Here is a 24,050-nt window from a genome sequence, read left to right as displayed (position 1 = left end):
CTCTTTCACCCTGATAGTCTGATAGTGCCCTTAGCATACCTATTCTATTTTTTCTGGTCTCACCTGGATATGCTGTCTCCAGCCACTGCTGCTCACAGCATCACAGCTTGCTGTTCTTATCTCCCCACACTATTCCTAGGTTTATCATTCTGGATTCTTGCTACTGCCCTTTCAAATTCCAGTGTCAACCCTGTCACTCAGATTTTAACTCTTCCTGTCTTGTTCTAATGCAGGCCCTCCATCTTCAACCTAAACTGATGGATACCAGTGACCTTCCTCATCATGGCTCTGAATCCCCCTGTCTGCCCTTGGCTCTGAGAGCTTGGCCCTGAAAATCTCCTTTCAGTTATTTATTCTTACCCCTTGCCCTTCCACCTGCAAGGTCATCCAGCTCTACCCTGTATCCTATTTTCCCTCAGTGGCTTATGCAAATATTACTTTTCCTCACACACTATTTCCACTGGGATTCTAAAAGACAGGAAAAGCCTTATGTTTTCCTGTCCCTAAATCCCACCCTCCCAATCTGCCTCAGCAAATCCTTTGGTCTCTTCATGAAGGAATACAGACCTACATATTTCCTACTTCCTATTTCCCATTTTCCTACTGCTCCTGCACATTTCCCCTGTCTGGGACACAGAAATTGATCACTTCTGCCTTTTATATCCTTTATGCCTTTATATCTTTTTCCTAACTTGCAAGTTCCTAACTTGCAGCCCTCATATTTTTCTACTAGTTCTGCAGAAGATTACAGGCTCCATATATCTCCAATTGATGTATATCTGGCTGGAAGGAAAACTCATCTAACTGAACCCATCCCTGACCCCAACTTGACATGTAGGGTCTGTTACATTTCCATTTTAAACATTCCCAGGTTAAATCTCAGAGACTAGAAAAGGGAGTAATTCTAAGCTTCTCTTGACAAACAGCTCTAGGGGAGGAAATATGTGAAGCTGTAACAGAAAAACAAGACCTCCAAGGAATAAAAAAAACCCTACCAAAAATTCCCACCAAAACCCCAGCTTAGAAGAAGAACAGCCAGTGTCTGACAAATTTACACTGCAGTAAGGTCTGAAGAGCTGAGATGAGGCTGCCAGGACTGAACTGGTGGTCTCCTGCCAGGAAATTACACCCTAGACTGAGCAATATCCCCATCTCTCAGGTGACTTCGACAGGGAGTCACAACAGCTGAAGAGCTCTGAAAGGCTCAAGACTGAGTGGCTCTTTTCTTCCTCCCTCCCCCAAGCATTGTTGTTCCGGGTCAGCAGAGCCAAGGGCAACTGGCACAGAAGACATTGCTCTCCAGGCAAAATGACAGCAGGAGGAGGAAATAGGACACGAGAAGTAGAGAGATGATGTGCCCTCAGGATGAAAAAAGATGTGGGGGCCAACATGGCCCTTGAAGTGCTCCTGCTCTGACTCCACCTTTGCTGCAGAAGGTCCAAGAAGTCCCTCAGCCCTAGGTTCCACATAGTACCATCTGCAAGATGGAAAAATTACTTGTTAAGAGCAAGCAGAGGTGGATATTGTCCAGCAAGGAGCAGATATGAGATAGGAAAAGAAACTGAGAATGTATGGGGAGAGAGGGGTCCCATCACTCAGATGTCAAAAATAGGGATGTCTTCCTGCCACTAGCAAATAATCTGCCATCATGCTGCTGACTCTGTGCAGGCAGATGAGACCACAACTGCAAGCAACTGCCACCTGAACATCATAGATACAGCAATTGTTAAAAACAGAGCACAGCCTTGAGTTGCGTAAGGACCCCCACAGATCTGCATAAGCACCAGCAGAAAGCAGTTGCTGCCTCCAGAACAGAAATGCAGTGTTTTCCCTGCTGTCAGCACCTGCATCAGGCTCCCAGTTTCTCTTGAGATACAGCTCTTAATTGGGATAGATTGTACGTTTTCTGCTGCAGCCCAGCCCAGCTCCCAGTTTAATTGCCAGTTTATGACTTAGCCTGTTTTGTGCTTTCCACGCTACTTCTTTCCCCACTTAATCTAATAGAATTATAGAAAGTATTGCTGAGAGGACCTCAGGAGGCCACACAGTTTATCCTTCTGCCCCAAGGCAGTATTTCATTTTCAACAACATCATGTGTCTTTTGCTATCAGGTCAGATCAGTCCAAGATGTATAGTGGGTAAAGAAATGAAGCTTACCCAGGGGAGTCAATTGGCATAAAAGACTAAATCCAGCTCTTTAAGCCACTGAAGTTATATCAGAAATAACCCTGGTCCAAATGGTGTCATTTATCAGATCAGTCTTTTAAAAGATGTCCTTTCTTAAGTTTAAAGTCTTTAAAATGAACAAATCTCCAGAAGAAACTGTTTTGACAGCTCCATTTCAGTCTATTTAATGCTTCATTATGAACAGCAGTGACCACTCCATTGTTAAGACTCAACAGATCTTATCACAGTTTGATACTCCTATTAATTCCCACAATAAAACCTGAACTTTTTGGAATTTTACATCCTGAATTTCACTACACGGTAGACTATGTCTGACAAGACAAAACAAAACCATTAAAGCATCTTTAATACGACAACTGTACACAAACAAATTTTCAGTAAAATTTCAGAATGTCAAACAGCTTCTTAAGGCTTTTTCTTCCAAGACAATTTGACTAAAAATTCCACTTTTGTTTCCTTTTGTCTATTAATCTAAAAAGAAATGTTTTGCAGCCTTGGGAATAGATAATGCAGAAATTAAAATGATAAAAAAATCAGCTGGTGATGTATCAAGATAAGTAAAGCAGGTCGCAAGTGTAACAGAGATTCTGTGCAGACCCATGAGGACCAAAGGAAAGGTAAGGAGGGATTCCAAGGAGGAAAGAAATTATTTTGTCTAATCAAACAAGCAAGCAGGAAAAAGGACTACATATCCATTAAAACCAGGTAAAGGCTTGTTTGTTTCCTTCCCCTTCTTTTGAAATCTCCGTTCTGGTAGAGCTGGATCTTTTCTGTGTTCTAACACTCATGCTGAGCACCTGCAGCACTGCACAGCTGGACAAAGCAGGAGTGCTGTAAGAAGACAACAAGCTTCCTGGTCAGCAGACAGGCTTTCTGTCTTCTTCCCACTGTTCTCCACAGCATCTGTAATTCAGACTGATGCTAAGCCTATAAGCAGCAATCACACATCCTCACTCTACAGATGTGACTGCCACAGTTAGCAAACAGGTAGGAGAAACTTAATAATAGCTCCAGACTCTTACTCATCCTACTGGTCCAGCTCACTTACCACCTGAACTCCTTCACACAGAAACAAAACTATTTCCCACAATCTTCCCATGTTTGGCTCTCATGTTGTCTACTAGCCTCTATAACCAAGGTCACAATTAAACCAGGAAAATAGCAACAACCACCACTTGCATCAGGCTGGTATTGTACAGCACATTAGCCAGGAAGGACAATACATAATAAAATGCATTTGAAAGGGTTGAGATTGTTATTGTCAAACACACTATTTTGAAGGACATTAAATTGTGTCTACATTAGTGCTTGAAATATTCCTGTAAAAAGCAAGTTGGCCAACATGCTTTAGACATGACTTCTTTTCTAATTGTAGTTGTGGCCTCTGGAAGAGAGAAAGGGGCAGTGGGTGAATCCCTACTGTTAGCTAATTAGATCATACATTTCCTCTCTCAGGCAATACATCTTTCCCTGCACAGGCTGCATTTTTCTTCACTAACTTCTCAAAAGCAGCTTCCCTATAAATCACAAATCCCCACTGCAAGCATTCCCTTAATGAGCTCCTCCAGCTTTTGCATTTATTTTATAAAACAGCATTCACCAATCTTCATCTTACTGGCGCATTTAGAGTGTTTATTTGAAGTTATGGTAGATCCTTCAGGTGCAGAGAGAAGGACTCCCTGGTTAAAGATTGCACAGAATTCATATTATTACCTATTCCAAAGGCATTCATTCCCCCTAGATACACCATGTGACAGGTGACATACACATCTGGTATGTTATTTTCAATAGGAAAAAATATGTGCATTGTTTTGTGATCACATCATCAATAGATCCAGGGGGAAATTAGATACCAAATAAAAACAAACCTTCTTTAGTTCTTTAACTAGATCAGCACAGCATCCAAAATAGCTTTTATTCTTACTAGTCAAAGACACCAGCACCTGCACACCTGCAAGCAAGTCTATACAGCCACAGCTATGTAAATCAACAGAAAACACCCAGAATTAACAAGACAGCCCATGTAAAATACAAATGCCAATAATGATAATCCAATTCAAAAAGTGAGTCTTCTAGTTACCCTAAATTCATGGAGGACCTGTTCCTTCTTTGAAGAAAGCAGGAGCTTTCTCAGCTTATTCTGTCATTTTTGAGTCGAGTTCTAGTAAAAGAACCTCTTGTTTTCACTTCTTATAGATTGAGCTCCTATTCATCCTCTTTAACTGGTGTTCATGCTCCATAGTAAGTTCCCAGCATCAACACACTGTTGATGAGGCCAGATAAATGAGGCCAGTCCTTCTCCAGTTTCTTGAAGTGCTTCATAAACTCTGCTACAACATCGGCAGCCATATTTCTTACATTCAGCTTAATGTACTTTTCTCAGCACTGGGCATAAAAATGATTAGAAACCACAAGTATAAAAGTCTTGAAACACAGATTCCTGAAAAGACTGCCTGAAACATCACTCAGTGCTTAATCTCTACAAAACTCAGCTTTCCTTGCCCAAGGGAGTCTACCATAATCTGGAAGATAATGGTTAAATTTTTTAAACTCTTGGTGTTAGGCTCAGTTACAAGGAGTACCTTACCACATATGCTTTTGCATACTGCATTAGCAATGACTCTTACACATGCAACATCAGTACTCCACACAAAAGAGCAACTCTCTCTAGACTTCTACCTTTTCTAATACGAAATTTCTAGCCAGACACAGCTGAGTCAGAGTAACTTAGCCAGGCTGTCTTTCATTTCCTTAGTCCTGTTTCCACTAGCAACATCAGAACTGTGGTCTTTTATCTGAAATTCAATGACAAGCAGAGAGACTTTAATAAGAGGACTCTGATTTTGAGATTGTGAACTGAACCTAATCAGAATGTTATTGCCAAATTCAGCTGACAAAAACGACACAACAATATGTAAGATGATAAAGACATGAAGAAGAAAAGGTAATTTTTTATAAGTTTTAGATTTATCTTTAGAATAGAAAAGGTATTCTTGCAATTTGACTCCATTTTGCAGTTAAGCCGATTTGGATGTGCCCACAGGAAGCTCTTCCTGCTCAGTTCAAGGGAGGTGGCAGCCTCTGGAGAACTCCTGTGACCTGGGACCAGCAGAGGGCACTGCGTCACCAAGTGACAGCGGCTGGACGACACAGCTCCCACCAGTCAGGGACAGCGAGCCACGCCGAAGGAAAGAAACAGATTCTGGAAATTAGAAACATGCATTAGTCACCAGCATATCAATCCCACAACTGATAAAGGCTACACTGTTAAAATTGGTCTCCAACTCCGGAAACACACCCAAATCCAGCTCTGCCTCCACACATCTCAGCCACCAGGTGTTGATTTAAGGGCAATAAGCCTCCTCCTGAAAATGCTTTTCAAGGGGTAGTGCCAAATCGGTCCTGCCCCACAGTGCATGTATCAAGGCTGGCTTAAGTCAAAAATGCTTCCTCTCTCATTTTCCAAACGTCTAAATCCTTGCTTGTAGCAGCAGGAAGTTTGTTCAGACAAAAAGATACCAAAGCAAAGAGCTGGCAATTTCCATTCTGTCCTCCCCTTTTACTCTCCGCCTCCTCCAACCTAGCAGACTTTCAATGAGCTGAGAACCAAGTTAGAGGACATGAAAGGAATGCTGAGGTAGCAGCTTCAGAAGAGTGTCTTTCTACTTGCTTATTTCTAGTTTATTTTGAATTACCAGAGGATGACCATGAAGTAGCAAATAGCTCATGTTTTTTCTTCTCTCTGTATTCATTCCAACAGGATTCTCAGTACTAGGAGAAGCTCACAGGAAAAATAAATCATACCAGTCAGGCTAGTGAGTGAAAAATTTCCACTTTCTCTTTGTACAGCTGATGGAATAACTTTGCCAGGATGTGAAAAGGGACCTCAAAATTTTTCCTTTCCTTCTGTAAAGAAATAAGAGAGTTGTGAATTGCAGATGGAATAAGCATTTGACTATTTCTACTCTGTTTCACCAAAGAAGGATGAAAACTGAGTTAGATGACAAACAAGGGGAAGAGAGTCCCCAGTTATCTTTCTCTGCCTGAAAGAGAAGATAACTTTACAAACACCCCCTTGCACAGATGGTGAAAGGATACTCACAGATACTCACCACTGACATTTCACAGTATTCCAGGCCATGTTTCTCAGCCCACTCCTGTGCTTGTTCCTGCTCCACAACTCGACGATCAGCTAGGTCTGTTTTATTCCCCACTAAGACACCTACAGAAAAAAAAAAAAAAAAAGAAACAAAAGGAAAAAAAAAACCAAACAGCTCATCAATGCTGACTTGTAAGCCATAAATACTGGAACATTTGTAGAAGTAGCTGAAAAAACTGGAGGTGTAGAGAATAGTCTATAACTACCTAAAAAAGATTCCAAAAAGGAAACATATTCCAGCCTTATCTGCTTTTTGATAAAAGCAAAGGAATTGGAGGAAGCCGTGTCTGCCCCTGACTGTATTCCACAGCTCAACAGAAACAACTGCTGTCATACAGGAGGGGAGCAGATAACAAGAATCACACCCATTCTTACCTGGGACGTGCACCCCAACTGCTTGAGCCCTAACCTTCTCCAACCATTTGTTACAGTTGTTGAAGGATTGCTCATTAGTGACATCATACACAAGGCACAGGATGTTGGGTTGCTCCCACTGCACAGCAAGAAAGGAACACTGTCAGCTCGAATGAAACTGATGTGGTCAACAGCCAGGCTGTAAACGTGGCAAACACAGCTGCTAAGATGAAAATAAAAACCCTAACACCCAGGAATCCTATGCCCTGGCTGAGGTTTCACATTTCAGTTGACCCAACTAAATCACTGACATTGGGAGAGGTGGTCTTGCTTTCCTCTCTAGTCCTGTCTGTGCAGTCTTGCCCCTTTACTTGTATCAGCTCTGGCACTCATCTGATCCCTGGGCAAGCTGATTTTTCATGCTAAATCAGCACAAAATTAATCCTAGAAAAAAAAGTAGAAAGGTTTTCTCCCAGTTTGAGAAGCTGAGTCAGCTTGCAAACCAGATCTGGTGCAAGTGCAAAAGTGGAATTGCTGTTGTGGACAATGAACCATTAGGTTGACTTAGCCATCTCATGGAAGCTCACATCAATTAACTGATTCTGCTTCTCAAAATGAGATAACACAGTAGAGAACTATACAGAGAAGGTCACAAATATGGGAAGGAAAAAACCCAAGGGCAGGATTATGCTCAAGGACAAAAATGAATCCCGCTGGATCAAACACATCACTGTAACACAAAAAAAAACTTCTCCCACTGTTGAAGTTGCAGCAAAACAGATGTTTTTCTAAGAAATAAAAATGACTTTAAACAACAGTACACAAAAATTTTCACTTCAAATTCCCTATTTCTTTTGTAAGAATACTGCCTATTTGCTTTCCTTTCTCTGGAAAGTATTTCTTCTAGTACTTATACAAGTTTTGGAGAGGTAGAACAGGATGCGTTGGCAACTGAGGTAATTGCTCCCATTTACACTAAAGACAAAGTTTGCTACATCTGCCAGACTGGGGAGCTCAGATCTTCAAAGCAAAAGCACTTCTTTGGAAGAAGAGGACTGTTACATAAGACTTACCAGTTTCTCTAGCATTTCAGAAAATAGATCATTTCCTGCAGAGTCAAAAATGAAGAATTCCTGAAAGCGGAAACAGAAAGAAGGCTCTTGCCAAGAAAAATGCACTGTAGGGAAAGGTTTTGGAAGTAAATACTGCAACTTGTAACTCCAACATTTTATTCAGTACAGCACAGTCATGTCCCTAAGGGACAAATTTCCCGCACTGAGAAAACTCCAGATAGCATGAGAAAATAAATAGCCATTTTTCAAGTATAAGCAATAAGAGTTACTTCCAAGGCCCCAATTCTAGTTTCCATCCCTACTGAAAACAGAATATGTGGAGTGGGACAGTAACCTCTGCTATTTATAAAAAAATTACATACATTCCATTAATGGGAGTATAGGGCATTAAGGAAAAAATAACAGATAAGCTTTGGCTTCTGTAGTTACAGGAATCACAAACTAAACCCGAGTGCACTCTAGGACAGAACAAAGCTAGCAATAACTGGTATAAAATGTTGTGTTGGATACAAGTACATAAAAATTACATTTTTAACACTAAACTAACCCTGGAATATCAGCAATTATACACGATCAGCCTTATTTCCTTAATGCAACTTAATTGCCCTATGAACATGCAGAGTGATCTTCCACCAGAACGAGACACGTGTGGGGCTTGAGCTCTGGATGTCTCTTTCTGACCCAATTTATGTCACAGAAAAACTCACCACACTATCACTTGTCTCTGGAACTGATACAGCCTTCACCAACAGTTCTATTCCCGCTGTCTGTCAAGAAGAATCAGGAAAATGAGGATCAGGAGAGTTTTTAAGAGCCTGTCCAACTGTATACCAACCGTGCATTGGATTGAGGCAATTCTTGTGAATCATTACAATTCCATCAAACACAGACCGATGGAAACTCAGCAATACTCTTCCCAGCTCTGGTAACCTAATCTCACCAATATGTCAAAGACTTGTAGATTTGCTCAGCTGGGGGAAAAAGGAGGAGAAGCAAAGAGATTTGCTTACATACAGCTCAGAGTATTAGCTGAAGTCTGCAGGTCTACGTTCACTCTCACACTGTGCTCTAACGCACGCCTTAGAACGTTTTGCACTAACCATGTGATGAGCTAACATATGGGACTGAGATTATTTGTGCTTCTTCCACCTTTTATCTCATCCTGCTTTGTAGTTCATTTGCTTGTTCTATTTCCATCCTTAAATTCTGGTTTCCATCTTTATTTCAATGAATAAACATATTTTAGGGTTTTTTCCTCCACACTCATATTTTCCTTTTTTTACTTTACTTATATTTACTTTTATTTTTATCCTGCTTCTGATTAGTCATCACCATTGATTCTTACACTGAAAGACTGCAAACTGTATCCTCTTCATCTGGGAACAGTTTCTGTAGATTATAATTATCTTGGGGCTATGCAGCACATCTTGTTGTTTGCACAGTGATAAGCGCACTGTCCACATTTAATAGTTGGAATTAAAAGCTTTCTCCTTCAGCAGTGCTTTTTCATAGAGTAGTCCCTAAAGGGGGGAGCTCTCTAACACCACAAAACCTTATGAAAACATTGGTTCAGTAGGAAAATCACAAGATTAACTGAATTATTCTGCCTTAAGTTTCAACATCAGCACGTACATAATGCAGACTTACAGAACATTAGAGGTTTTCTCTTCAGAATCTATGGTGTAAGAAAGAAAATCCTCTAAGATCCCACCTGGAATGCCTCAACTTAAAATCATATTTATTTTGTTTTAGGCTGCTCAGTTTTCTCATTCATCTTAAAAAAAAATTAGACAGCAGTCTGAGCCTGTTGTATGCTTACCAGTGTGTAGTTCTTCTGAAAATGAGCCCCATCACTGTGAAACATCTGGGCTAAAGCACTCTTACCCACAGCTGGATCTCCTGCAAAACCAAAACCATAAAATATTGTTGTTTCATACTAGAGTAACTTATTTTTCCTCAGATCTGTTCCTATCACACACTGTAAGAGCCTGGATGCTCTAACTCTGAATACAGGCAATTTAACTGTCTGATGAAGCACAAAAGCATCTAAAAGGTAATACCCACACAAGGAAATGAATATTGCACTATGCATACTGGTGGCTGATATCTGATTTCTGATCTATGCACAACAGCAAAGGACTGCCAGATCAGGGTAGAACTGCTGTTTGTTCTAAAATTCATGCCTACTCCACGGCCCTTACATAGGAATTAAAATTTCCCAAATATGTTATCATGTAGAGAAAATTGCAATGTGATAAGGGACTGGGATTTCTAGGAGGCTAGTTCCTCTCCTTAGGTTACCCATTCCTTCATACTCAAATCCTTGTTATATACTGAGACAAATCTGCTTAACCTGGTAACATTTCTCAATGAACTCTTCTTGCTGACCCTGCTAAGAGAGCAACCCCTGCTGACTCAATGCTGCTGGTGGCTCATTAGCTACATCCTGGGTATAACAGAAGCAAACGTCAGAGGGAAAGCACATGGCTGGAGAGAAGAGCCTGCTGATTCATCCCTGTATGAAAGGAAAAGCTTTAGTTTTTTGCTCTTCTAGAGCCAAGGCTTTCTGATATGGCTTGCACAACACTTGAGGCAAACCTGGCAGCTGCCTGCTTTGGCCAGCTCTCACAGAACTCTGTGAGATCCAAAGCAATCACAGGATCACAGAATTAGCTGAGATGGAAGGGACCCACAAGGATCACTGGGTCCAACTCCTGGTCCTGCACAGGACCATCCCCAAGAGTCACACCATGTGACCAAGAGTATTGCCCAAATGCTTCTTGAACTCTGACAGTCTTGGTGCTGTGACCACTTCTCTGGGGAGCTGTTACAGGGCCCAAACACCCTCTGGGTGAGGAACCTTTTCCTGATATCCAACCTAAACCTCCTCTGACACAACTTCAAACCATTTCCTCAGGCTCTGCAGGATACATTTATGCCCACATTACTACATGAAAAAGATCATAAATCATAACCCTTTCTAAACAAAGACTTAATGCTTCCAAAGAGCTTATAATTTCTCTACATAATGTCTTGCTAGCCTGGATAGCTAAAAGGACAGGAGCCAGTAATTAAATATCTCAGTGGTTGAAGCTTTACCCTTAAAGGCAGACTCATAACAGCCAAGCCTGGAATAGTCTTTCACATTACATTGTTAATAAATAAAGCCAGAAAGGAAGTATTTTACATTATGTTATTAATGAATAAACCAAGAAAGGGCTGTATCTTTTACTCCATTCCAGCTTCCTAATGATGTTTTGAAGGAAATTGGTAAAGATCTCTGCTCACATACTATTACAGAGGTGGAAAGGTGTTTTGGAGAGTGACAATTGCCCCTAGATGCATTAACCAAATGTAGTTCTTGTTTAAACATTTTTAGCATGCTTGCTTACTTTGAGCTGAGTTGGGCTCATAATATTTAGACAGGAAAATCTGGTAAGTCAGCTTGTTTGTTCTCTGAGCAGTTCAAGCTTGTGCGGAAGACAACACTCTGTTCTGAGTGGAAGCTATTCTGTATTTCAATAGACAATTAGATCTGTCTTTGTAAAACGAGTTAGAGAGGCACACATTGCTCCAAACTGTGCAGGCATCAGCCAGCACAAATTCTTAACTAATGTGTTGCCTTTCTTTCACTTGACAGCCCCAGGTGTTCTTTCCCTCTTTTTATTCTTTGCCAGCCTCTTTGGTCCATCACACCAGTACACTTCCTCAAAGTAAGTTTCCTTGCCCTTTTCAGTTTAGTCTCATGTGCCAGCAGTGCATTGCACAGTATATATTCCATCCATATTTCTGTTACTCTGCCAGAATCTGTAGGGTCTTTCTAAAATGCCTGGTACTTCCAGTTGTCGCTCTACAATGAAAACCTTTGTGCAGTGTCTCCATAGCTAACTCAGACAACAGATTTTTTTACTTTGTGTCTGTAAATGACCTTTATGGCAATACAGGAATCGTCTTCCACTGTCAATTTAATAGTCCCTGTTTTGCTAACAAGAACCCTTTTCTCCTCTTCTCTTTGACCTTGGTGTAGCTCCCAATTCTGGCTCTTCATAACCATTTTCTTAGGTCCACAAGAGCTACCAGTTCCATTTCTAATGGGTTTGCTCCTATCTGTGTAATTGCATTTTCTTGCTCCCTTTAGGTTGTTGTAGTTACTTATACCTTAGGTTCCTTTCACTAAAGTGTTTTTTTCTGCAACAGAGAATCTACTTTGTCTGATCTGCTTCATTAATTTATTTTAAATAATACATGGATATTATTGTAGCACATAAGAGAATGACATATGGCATAAGACATTCCTGTTCTTTGTTCAAGAGAATTGGAAAGGCCACTCCAGACACAATTATGATTAAGGACAATAACAGGTCATCCAAAGAGAACTCATGATTTTAAAATGGTCATGGAATTGGCCTGTAGTAACACTAAACAACAAAACTGGATAGACTTCAGCAAAGCCAGTATATTGGGAGAAGGAAACTTCCACATTGGAAACGATGCCTATGTTTCAAGTGCAGAAGATGGGCAAGATATTCATGCTGTTCACAGCAGTAGACCCACAAGGGAGATTAATTCTTTTGCCTTTGCCAAAGACCACATCTGGCTTTGTGTGAGTGCATGGTCAGCTGCTTCTGAGGTTAAAAAAGGCAAACATTTTATTCAGGATGAAATAATTTGGAATGAAGAGTTAAACCTGGAAGTTGACTGCACACAAAGGATTTGTGCTTTTGGCTGAGGCTGCACAGAGCTTCGATGCAGAGAGAGAGGAAAAAAATAAAAAGTTTTTTTTCATAAAGTGATAATAGCCAGCTGTACTTCCAACACTTCCATAATCCATCCTGACTAAATAAACTGGTGTCTTCACCTCATTTTTTCCTCAGGTTAGCCTCCAAATTGTTTGGAGGAAAAGACGTCACTATAAAATGCTCATTCTCCATCCTTCTACTCTTTGTTTGGGCTTTACCTTTCTATCATTCTCTCAGAATCACCCTAATTTCTGCCATGAAGTTTTCACATCAGCCCAAAGCAAGGCTCACAAATTAGGCAGGACTCAGCTGCCTACCCTGCTCCCTTCACGCTTTCTCCAGTCTCTGCGCCCACCTTTCCACACCACAGAAATACCCTTTTCGGTTTGAGTTTGGGATTTTTGTCCCTCTTTTTCTGACCCTATCCTTGGATTTCAGCCGCTCCAACTACAGCACACACTCTCCCTGGGCACAGCCCGACTGCACGTGTAGGCGGGGCAGGGTACGAGTGGCAGCAACACACACACTTCCAATGTTCCCGTTCCCGGGCTGCCGAGCTCCTGGCTTCGCCTCTTTCCCCACCTCTTCTCCGGCGGGGCGGCCCCTCCACGAGGGGCTGAGGACGGCCTCGCCCCACCCCGCAGCGCTGCTCTAGTCCCCTGTGGCCAGCGGGGCGGATGGGAGCGGGCGGGCCGGACTCACCTGCCAGCAGGCACTTGGCAAAGAGCTTCACCATGGCGCCGGCCCGGGGCAGGGGCGGCGGCGGGCCCGGACGGCGGCAGCGGGATCGCCACCGCGCCGAGCCGCGGCCTTGGCAACCGCGAGGCCCTGGCGACCGAGCGACCACCCGCCCGTCCCCATTGGCTGCGGGCCCTGCTCATCAAGGCCACTCAGAGTTATTATTGGTTTTCTCCTCTCTCCCCGCCCCTAGCCGTGCTGTCAATCAAATCAAAACGCCCCGCCCCTCCCCGTGGCTCCGCGGCGGTGCGGGAGGCGCGAAGGGAAATTCTGCCCGGCAACTAATGATGTCATCGAAGGCCAGCTTGTTATTGGATAAAACACAGAGGCCCTGCAGCAGGGAGCTGAAATGACCCTCTGAGGGCACGGCAGAAAATGATAAAAGTTACGGGCAAGCAGCTGCGGCAGCCCCAAGGCGGGAGACGCAGCGCGGGGAGAAGCCTCCACTTCCAGCGAGGGAGCCCGCGGAACGCGCTGCTCCGTGCGGAAGGGCGCGGGCTCCGTGCGCCCTGCCGCGCATGCGCGGGGGAGCGGGGCCTGCCCCTGCCTGCGCGTCCCTGGCGCCCGGGCCCGGCATTTGGGTCACGCTGCCCTCAGGCTCGGGGCGGCCGCGGGCTGCGAGCCGTGAGGCCTCAGAGCCACGGAGCCGCGCCAGCTCGGCGGAACAGGCGGAGTGCGAGGCCGGCATCACCCTGTGCGAGTGGGGCTGCGCTCCCGCCCTGGCCGGGCCAGCAGCTGAGCCGCTCCCCTTTCCTCCAGTGCACACTTTTCCTTGTGCTTGGCCTTGTTAATGTACTCACGGAGAAAGTTCTCATCCTTGCTGATTTCTTAGCTGCGTTCTCCTTTTTTCGACCCTCCGTTCATTTTTGTAGCTTTTCACGCTGCACTAGGTTAATTTCTTTATTTGTTTCTTCTTGTTTTTAAAATATTTTTACAAAACTCTCCCTTGGCTACTATTGAACTATTTCTATGACCTATTTTTATTCTTTGGACTGATGTTCTGTCTTCCTTAAGCTGTCCAGATGAGTGGATTTGGGTGGGAGCCGACAAAGGGGACCAGGAAGCTTCTTGGGTTTTCCACTCCTTGCAACCTCTTTGAAAGATCTGTGCCATCAGAAAGCATGCCATTAATAGCAATCTTAATTTAAAAATGCCTTTTTTGGGGTATCAACTTCGCTTGGCTGCACTTTGGGTTGTTTATTCTGGAGCAGAGAATGTGCTTACTGTGGAAAGCAGTAGCAAGCTTGGGAAGAACAGAATAGTCAATAATGCATCTCTATTATTATTATAATTTCGATCATTGGATATTCCAAGGATAAAAAAAAAAAAAAAGTTTTCCAAGTTTTATTTTAGTATCAACATTTTATTTTAATGTGACTGCTTCAAAGGCAGCTGTTTTGCCTTTCCTGGGATAAATTACCTGTTACATATCCAGCCAAGCAAATAACATAGAATTAATGAGAACCTACAGCTGAATCAAAGGAGTCTTCTATATGAACATAAAATAACATGTTTCTGTGATAAAAACATGAAAGGGAGGTCACTAGCCTGAGTGGGCAGACTTGAATTGTTGATGATGACTTGCAGTAAAATATAGTGATGGAGTCACTACTGCTCCTTTAAAAGGGAAAAGAGTAATTAATGAAAGGTTTCGTTATTACTTTCCCTGTTTTCCATCCCCAAATCCTCCATCACATAAAACAGATGTGGGCTATTGATGTTCTCCATCACTTATGCCTAAATAGCTTACCTCCTCTTTCATCTTTTCTGCCTTCCACTCCATCCTCCAAGAAATTCACTTGTCTCTGCGTTGTTCCATTTTTGCAATCTTTGCATTATCCTTTGTTGTCTGTTTGTAATATTGCCCCAGTTTACTGACAGGTCTCCCAGTGAAGGCTTTGAGGCTCCATTATGATGTACTTGAGGTTTTATTGATCGTGGCTGCAGTGTGGTGGTATCCATCAGCATTTACTGAGGTCACAAACATCCCTGGGATTTTACACTGGGATTGCTGCAACAGGAGACATAGATTATGTTGGAAGTGAAATTTTCATTGCTGCTGAAAATTTCTATTTGGAATCTGCATATCTCCTTCCTGCTTGCTGCTTTCGTATTAGCACCCTCTTCCTTTATCCCATTCCCTCATTTCCTGCCTCTGCATGCATGTGTGCACAGAACTCTTAATGGACTTGGATCCTTTCTATTGCTTTTACCCCACTATATATATATATATTTTTTTTTTACCCAATCTATCTTTTCCTCTGCCTGACTTCTCACAGGTATAAGTTGTTCCCCTACCAGCATTGACAGTGATAGATTAAGGATGGAATGACTTATCTGCACCTTGTAATCCAAACAGAATCACAGTCTGCTGTTAGCAGTCCACAGGGGTTGCTGCTGAATAAATTGGAATGCTGGTAGCTGTGCTCACTGAAGCTTCTCTCATCTTGAACACGTGAGAAAGCGGGGAAGAGGAACCCTGTGGATTTAAACAAAAAAAACAAAAAAAAACCAAAACCAACCCAACAACAGAGGATGATGCCCTTACCCTAGAGAAGTGCTTATTAGGTTAAATCCTGTATTTAGCAGCTAAGGAGGAATAATGCACTCTTTTAATTCACACATTCAGTTTTTCCCTCAAATGAAACAAGATTATTTTGAGTGGCAGGTGCCCCTTCTCTCATGTGAGCAGGAAAAGTTTCCCTGACAGCCACAAGGCCACAAATTGGAAGTCACATTCCCTTAGGCAGTGGTCACAAACCAGCATGTGTGTCGCATGTGGCTGGCATTTCATCCAGCTGCAGAAGGCAGCGATGGTGGAGCTGCTTCTCCAGAAGAGTGGCAAGGAATTTCAGACACCAGGTAAGGCTTTGCAATGGGGATTAAACTGAGGTCGTGCAGTCTTTTAGACTGAGGTGTAATTGGTGCTCCAGATTCTGTCAGGCACTGCATAGCTCACTTCATTATTTTCTTCACAGGGCATACCTGTTAAAAATGTTTTTTTTTTTTTTCTGAGGCAAGATTCACTAATATTCCTAGGACTTGTTTTCACAGTTGTTCATCTATCAATGCAAACATTCTGGATACGTTCAGAACAGAGCAGGTTATAACCTGTAACTTGAACCTGCTGCCTGATAAAAGTTACTGAGGAAGAACTGTGGCTTTCTTTGGAATAAGCTGTGCTTCTCAGGAGAGCATTAATGTTGAGGAAAGGGAATTAGTCGGTCTTTCTGTAAGAAATCTCTTAAATACAAAGTATTTTATCAGTTCTTTTTAAAATCTTATGTTACTAAAAGGAAACAGTGTGACAAAATGGCATCAGAAGTATCTTGTGAATGAATATTCAGAGTTCATGCAGCTTTTTAAATCGGCATAGATTTTTATAGGATTGACTACGAATATTTACTGGTATGTCTGGAGAGCTATGAAAACTGCGAGAAAGGATGTGTAAATGGTATTGTAGATTTCCATTCTTTGCACTTCCCCCAAGCAGTGGAATAAATAGATACTTCATCTATTTTGAGGGCTACTTCATTTGGCATCCCCCAAAACCAGCTTTTATTTCTCTTCAGAGTGGGGCTATTAGCACAGAAGTGAGAATTTGGATGCTTTCTCTAGCTCTGTTGATAACACCATTATAGTTCAGGTCTTCAGATTTTGCTCTTTTGTGGTGGGGGCCGAGACACAGATCTGAAGGCTTTTTGGCTGAGAGTCGGTGCACTGAAATGTAAGATGATTACAAAATGGTTGAATCAGCCAAAGGATTTGTTGGCAGTTACAATAGCCCTTCTGAATGATCTGGCTTATCTGCCATTTGTTTCTGATCTATTCCACTGGGAGAGTGGAAGATAGAAATGGATGGCAGTCGTGGCATCAATGGAAAGTGGTAAATTACTGAATGTAGGTAGGTACCTCTACAAGATGTAAACTTGTTTTGAGTATGCTAATTTTAACTGTTATGTCCTCTCTTCTGATGAATATGAAAGGAGGGAAAGATTTCTCAAGGATGCATTCAAATCCACAAGGATGAAGATAATTTCCAGAGAGTAATTATTCTGTGTATGTCTGGAAAAATTCCAGCTCCAATCTTTATTTTCTTGCTCATGCACATGGAAACCTGAAAGAGCACCGGAAAGCTACCCTGAGATCTTTATTTGATTTTTAATAATACTCCCCAAGGCAGTAGAGAGCAGGTTGTTGGTGAGGGAGCTGGAATGTCACCCAGAAAGGTGTCAGGATCTCTCCCTGGCGGGGTGCCTGTGGCAGACTGAGGGCTCACTGTGGCCCTGTGTGTGGCCCGAGTTGTGAGCTTGGTTATTGGAGCTCTGCTCTCCTGCACAGGGGATGGGATGATGCTGGGGAGGGAGCACTGAGTGTGCTCTGCACCCCAGGGAAGGGGTTAATCTGTCAAACAGAGAATACATGAATATGTGACAGCTTTAAATGAGCTACCCACAATTCCAGCATGCCAGTCATTATGTGCTGATGATGACTCTGATAGCAGCTGGGGATCTTTTTTTGGATCTCTAGCTGCTGTCTGCTTAGAAGGCAGATGCTAGGCTTTCACTAATGCTTTATCTTGTGTTAAAAAACTGCAAGACAGATTATATTCAAATAATGAGATTTATTAAAAAATAGAAGTTAATGTTTGGGTTTATATCCTATTTTTTTTTAGGCTTAGAATGTTCAAGACTTTCTCTGAAGGCATGACAGCTAGAATTCTTTCCCTCTGCTGAAAACTAAGATTCAACCATGTTACTCCATGACTTGGAGGTTTAATGGAGGAAGAAGTAGAGAAAAATTTGAGACTCCTAATTAAATTTTTCAGAAGTCTACAACACTCTGTTTTCTATTCTCTTCCCTTTTAGACTAGGCTAAATTTTTAACCTTTATAATTTCCTTTCTTTTCAAGGTCAATTTATTACAATGGATTTATATTATAATAAAATATCTTCTGCTCCAGGCCTTTCAAATCCTCACTCTAATCATCTCAGTACTTCCTACTCTGGATTTCCTTTTCCTGAGAACCTGAATTTCAATGTTGTTCACCCTCTGATCTCTGTCTCAGAGCTCTTTGTCCATTTCCTTCCTGCTTCAGAAGCAAGGCTCCTGCTCCTGCCTTCCCAGTAGCTGCTCACACCACCTCCTTTCTTCCCATTTGTGGCTGAGCCTTGCTGGTCAAAGTCTTTGTGGCTTTCTTCCTACAGCTCTAGGGGCTTGATTCCTTCTTCTGATGAAGTCATAAACTTCTGGGCTATGCAGTGAACTGATGAAAATTCTGAGACAGAAGGATTCAGAGCTTGTTAAAATAGGATAAAAAATTACGTGGGAGCCCTTCATTGTAACTTGTTGGATGCTTTGTATTCAACAGACTAGATGGAATTTCAGGTTAATTTTGACCTATCAGACCTTCATTGGGAGATAATTTAAGTTCTATTGTACCAGTTACCTTTTGAGCATTCAAAATGAAGATGCATTTGAACACTAGGTTCTCAACAGCCCAAAAAAGATAGGGATTCATGAAGTCAGTGGGCAAATATCTCTTAAGATTCTGCTTTGCTAAGAAGGCTCTCACATGTGAGCAAGGAAGTTAATGTATGCACAGAGAACAGAAAAACACTGGCTCTAGTAATGGAGGTTGTTACAGAACATAATTGAACACTGACTGCAGCAAAGCTAAAAGGAGACTTGCATTACAATGACAAAAAATCTTTATTTTTTCCCCTAACCTCTGATTTCAGCTGTCTGACTAAGAGCAGGTGCTGGGCAATAGCTCAATTTCAACAACCCATTGCAGCTGAAAGAGTAGATGCAATTGTGCTGTATCCAGCAAAATTGAAAATTGCTTTAAAGGAGAGGAATGCAAATGTTTTTAAGACAGAAAATCTTCATTCATCTGCAGAATGAAGCATAAAATTAGCACAGCCTCATAATTTTTATTCCTCTTTATAAAGCAGTAATAACTGTGAGATAATTTGCTATTCCTTATATATTTTAGTATCTTTCTAGTGATACATTTTTAAACTGCATTGCATTGTGAATACACAGGGAGTAGAATTTGTTAACAATTAAAATGTTATAATTTTAAAAATCCCTCCAGACAATGTCTCCAAAACCTGAAAATGTCTCTGAACCATTTGGGTTTTCAGCAATCCTTGGACCTTTTATCCTGTAATCAATGGTTAAGCCTTTGACCTCTGGTCCTGCACCCTTTGTGCTTCATCTGGAGTCATAGAGTGGTTTGTGCAATGAGGGACTTTAAAGATCATCCCATTCCAGCCCCAATGCCACTAGAGCAGGTTGCTCCAAGCCCCATCCAACCTGGCCTTGAACACTTACAGGGATGGCACATCCACAGCTTCTCTGGGCAACCTGTGTCAGTAAAGAATTTTTTCTGATCTAAGTGTACATTAATAGAGAATTACCATGTTCTTACCACATGAAGGCTTAAATTATTTCCAGTGTTGTGCTACTCTAATACCAGTGAAACCAAATGTATTTCTGTACATAAACCTCACAAACCATCTCTTGGAGTTAAAAACTGTTGTGGCAATATGAGTTGAACGAGACTCAGGCACTGACAAGATCCTTTCTCTTAGATTTTCCTAGATGGAGACTGAATGAATTTATGAAAGAAATATCTTTTCTAGCTGCATGTTCCATAGGCTTATTAGCCTAGGCCTTCCTATTTGTTCCACAGGTCTTTCAGTATTTATGTTTGGATCATCGGATCCATTTACTGTTGCACCTCATGCTACAACATGAAGTTCCTTCTATTTTTCTGGTGGTTGGAGAAGGGACTCTAGTATTTGTATTTATATATTACCTTTGGTCTTTAAAGGTGCATCAACCTTTGTTAAGCTTTGTTGCTTTATTGGCCAGAAGAGTACAAAGCAGAAATGTGCTTCCTCCCTTGTGAAGTAATTAGCCCACATTAGGAGATCCTACAGTCTGAAAAGTTTTGATAATTGATCTGTCATGCACATAGCTAACCCTGTTAAGACACATTTGGCTTTGCTTTCTGTGTTTAGGAGAAGTGTAAGTTTAAATGTCTGAGCCCTAGAGGGTGTTGGGATTTTTACAGGGTGTGTCTCTTTGGAAAAATGAATTAGCTAAAGTGTTTGCTCAGAATGAAGACGCGGGAGCTCAGATTCTAGCCCATGTCAGCAATTAGAGAGTCCAGGACTTAAAGGAGGTATTTAATCACCAGCCTGTACTAAAGCTCTGTGTTACTCATGGCTCCTGAGTGGGGTTAGAACAAGAATGCCAGCATGTAATTTAACCACAGCTGGAATTTGGTGTGTTTTGCATGCCTTATAATTTCTCTTTCATTTGAAGTTGCTTTACAAATAAAAGAATGGGTTGTCTATCAGCCAGCCATTTAAATCTCAGCCTAGGATTTTAGAGTCAAATGAAGTTATTTTGTACATTATGCTCATTAATAAAAAAATTTTGGGGCTAATTTGTGACTTCACTGAACCTTTAGGCACAATTTTTGACATTATTTTGTTAAGGCAATACTTGTTGCAAATATTGTGCAATTCTGCAGTTTGTAATTCTATAACAATATTAACTCTGTTTTGAACAGAATGTTGTTAATTTTTAGTTACTATAGCACAGAGGCACTGCTAAAACTGTGTGTGTGTTGAAGGGAAGAGAAACATGAACTGCATTACCAGTCTTCAAAAATATTTAGTTTCATTAGAAAAGGCAAAAAAAAGCAAACAACCTTTGCACTGATAAAATGAAGGAAGAGTGGAGGCAGTTGGAGGACATTAGGCAGTGTTGATCTCAGGGGTTGGTGGATAGACTGTAAATATAAATCCTTGCTCAGCTTCTGCAAGGTGAACAGGTGTTATGGCCTCCAGTTCATTGATTCCCAAAATAAGACATGTGGAAAATTGCTGATCCATGAAACTTCATTAAGAGCTTGGCAGGACCCTTAAAGCATAAACAATTATGCATTTGTTGGTTAAGGATTTAGTAATGGTAAATGGTGATTGGAGAAATATTAAGTGTTGATGACAGTCTGCTAATGCAAACTCTTTCTATTAAATGCTGATGCCATTTGTCAGGAAGTGATGGTTCAGCTATGATTTGAGGATTTGTCTCTTCTTCCTCTTGAATTGTAGATCAGAGCAAGCAATTTATTTTCTATCAATGCAGAATACCAGTATGAACAAGTAATGCCTATTTTTTTTTAATTTGTCATTCAATTGTGTCTCATTGTAAACCATTGGATATGAATCTAAATAAAGGATATATACTGATTATTTAAAAATTTGTCTTCAATAGAATGGCTGAAGTTTGCTTTTTTCTTTCATTGCTTCTACTGTACTACTACCAGGAAGAAAATTATGGAACACGTACTATTCAGGGCAAAGAAGATGTAATATGGCAATTAAGAAGTTTAAGGTAAATGTTTCTTGGATAAATGTAATTTTTCTCCTTTGCTTATGCATCTGAAAATTAAAGCATCTTTCTTCATGAAACAATAAATTGCAGGGTAGTGTGGATATTTTGTATTTGTCATACCGTAATCCACACTGAGCAGAAAGCCTAATTCAATTTTGTAGCAAATATTGCTTTCTTCAAGTTTTACAGTGGTTTCAGTGACAGTCTCAAAGACATTAAAGCAAGAGCAATATGAGAATGAATAATTTAATATCTTTTATATTAAATGTTTTGTTTTATATTTTATTGTAAATTTCAAATTTTGCATTTGTTTGCTGTATTTTGTCTAATGTCTAAATAACATCCAACTAAAAGGAAAATAATGAATTTATTTTTTTACATTTGAAAGGAAACAACTGAAGATCTAGAGAAGATTTGGAAGAAATTTGTGTGAGAAAAATAAGAGTCTAAGAGAAACATTGAAGATCCATCAGTGAAAGGAAAGTAGTAGCTTGATGGTAATTGATAAAACAGTAATTTTATCTCTGGGCAGACATTTACTTATATTACACTTGTATTTGAATTTTTCTTTTCTTCAGCAATAGATGCATATTGAGATTTGAAATTTTAATTTAAAATGCAGTGAGGGGAAAAGGTGTTTTTAAATAGGGTTTTGAGAATTCTAAGTGTAAGATCTCAGAACACAGAATCTGAGTATACCAGTTGAGTAAACTGACCAAATGCAGGTTTAGAATATCTTATATTGTCAGCATGGAAAGTAAAGATGACATTTTGGAGGTCTCTCTACCTACTGTAGCTTTTTCAGTTTGAAAGTAAAGGGAATTCTTTTACACCTTCTTCATTACTCTATGGCTGAAATTTTTCAGGCCAGATTAGGCACTCAGTGTTTCTTGTTCCAGAGTGATTGAGACAACAACATGAAGAAAGACTGAAGCGGGGATCATTGGGGTATTCAGACTTTTATGCTAGTGAAATATTACCACTGATATTGCTGTTACTTGATTTATTTCACGTAATCTGCTATAATCATTTTTAGACTCATTAGTGGCTTTATTTATTTGGGGTTAGGGTTTTTTGTTTTTCTTTTTTTTTTTTTTTTTTTTTTTTTTTTTTCTTTTTTTTTTTTTTTTCCTTTTTTTCTCCTAAAGCCCTGGATAAAATCTCAGCTTTCTTGCCATCCGGTGAAGCATTAAAATACCGATCCTGCCAGCTTCAGAGAACAGAAAGAGACTACAAAGGGCTTTGTTTATACAGTGGCTTTGGTGTCGATTCTCGGATTCCCTGGATCTTCATTCTCGCTGCTGCAGTAGCGGGGTGTCCGATGCCTTTTCGGTAGCCCTGTGCCCTCCTGTAATGAGGCTTTGCTGCCACGCGAGGTCAGCAGCTGCCGAGAAAAAGCAGGAAATAAACTCGCTCCACCGCAATCCGTTTTCATTTGCTTTATTTAGAATACTTAAAAATCAATACATCCTTCAGAACCGTATATACAGTGTGCAAAACCAAAGGATTTCTTTTGAACGCTTAGCATCTTCAGCAAAGAGTCTTCCTTGCGAGTTACTACAGAGGGAGGATCTACAATGGCTTTAGGGAACATTTATTGGCTTCCCGAGTAGCATGAGATAATTGCTGTGGCAGAGAATGGTATTCTGTACAGTGTGATGATGACAGGGTATCAGCCTTATCTTCTTGTCTCTACTAAATTGGTGATAATAAATCTAAAACGAATAAGGTATTATTGCTGCAGGAAATAGTTTGGAATACAGAAATGGAAAATACCCTTCCTTTTTACTGCAGTAATAATCAATGTTCTGTCAAGATATGGGGGAGATGTCACCTGAAAGGATTTCCCCCCTGCTTTAGTCTTTGCTTTGAAAGCAAATCACCCCCCAATAATGCAGGTAAAAAGCTTGGTGCCAAAGTTACTGAACAGCATTTGGGAATAAGTATTGAGCTCTGCTATAGGCTTACTATTGGCTAATCATTTCCTTAGCATAAGACTCATTTCCTATATGTAACTCCAAAGAAGATACTCACTTCTTTGGTAAAGTTTTAGAATAAATTCTCTTGGATAGGATTTTCTGATTTACTGTTTAAACAGTGGGATTACCAACTGCAGTGTCACACCTGAATCTTGGTGTTCCTTTTCCTGAAATTCCTACTGTTATTTCTGTGAGTATGCTATTCTTCCTGTCCCAGATAGTTGTGTAACATTGCTAGTAAACATTCCCTGTGTTTCAGAAGTGACTGCATTTTAATAGTTTACCAAGTTATCTTCATGCATGATTGGCACAGATATTCCTGTCAAACCTTTTATCCAAAAATCCCCCTGCAGTGGGCAAATTTAATAAATGGTACAGATGATGATCAATTTACTGATCACCAAAA

General features: G+C 40.9%; 1 protein-coding gene across 3 annotated transcripts; it reads right to left on the bottom strand.

Moving 5' to 3' along the window:
• Positions 1-2,315: 2,315 nt before the first annotated feature.
• IFT27 (intraflagellar transport 27) lies at positions 2,316-13,382 on the bottom strand. 3 transcript variants are annotated; one of them, XR_013773931.1, is made up of 8 exons: positions 13,215-13,382; positions 9,593-9,672; positions 8,481-8,540; positions 7,774-7,833; positions 6,722-6,839; positions 6,290-6,409; positions 5,992-6,093; positions 5,103-5,389 (listed from the first exon to the last, which is right to left on the bottom strand). XR_013773931.1 is itself a non-coding variant. In XM_079303271.1 (8 exons), the coding sequence occupies exons 1-7, from the start codon at positions 13,246-13,248 to the stop codon at positions 5,995-5,997; spliced, it is 561 nt and encodes a 186-aa protein (XP_079159397.1). In that variant the 5' UTR covers positions 13,249-13,382; the 3' UTR covers positions 5,103-5,389; positions 5,992-5,994. The 3 variants fall into 3 exon arrangements, 2 of the variants coding, with proteins under 2 accessions (XP_079159398.1, XP_079159397.1); XM_079303271.1 differs by having other exon boundaries at positions 6,300-6,409; XM_079303272.1 differs by lacking the exons at positions 5,103-5,389; positions 5,992-6,093 and adding an exon at positions 2,316-4,940 and having other exon boundaries at positions 6,300-6,409.
• Between the last annotated feature and the right edge of the window lie 10,668 nt (positions 13,383-24,050).

Source organism: Erithacus rubecula, assembly GCF_903797595.1.
Source record: "Erithacus rubecula genome assembly, chromosome: 4".
Taxonomy (NCBI): domain Eukaryota; kingdom Metazoa; phylum Chordata; class Aves; order Passeriformes; family Muscicapidae; genus Erithacus; species Erithacus rubecula.
The sequence above is the reverse complement of the archived record's forward strand: the minus strand, read 5'-3'. Positions and strand labels throughout refer to the sequence as shown.

Bases quoted from the DNA above. Each gene is read 5' to 3' on its own strand.
- IFT27 (XM_079303271.1), bottom strand. From the start codon at position 13,248: ATGGTGAAGCTCTTTGCCAAGTGCCTGCTGGCAG. The intron at 7,834-8,480 runs GTGAGTTTTTCT...TTCCGCTTTCAG, and splicing joins CAGAGACAAGTGATAGTGTG to GAATTCTTCATTTTTGACTC. The intron at 6,840-7,773 runs GTAAGTCTTATG...CTTGCTGTGCAG, and splicing joins CTGAAATGCTAGAGAAACTG to TGGGAGCAACCCAACATCCT.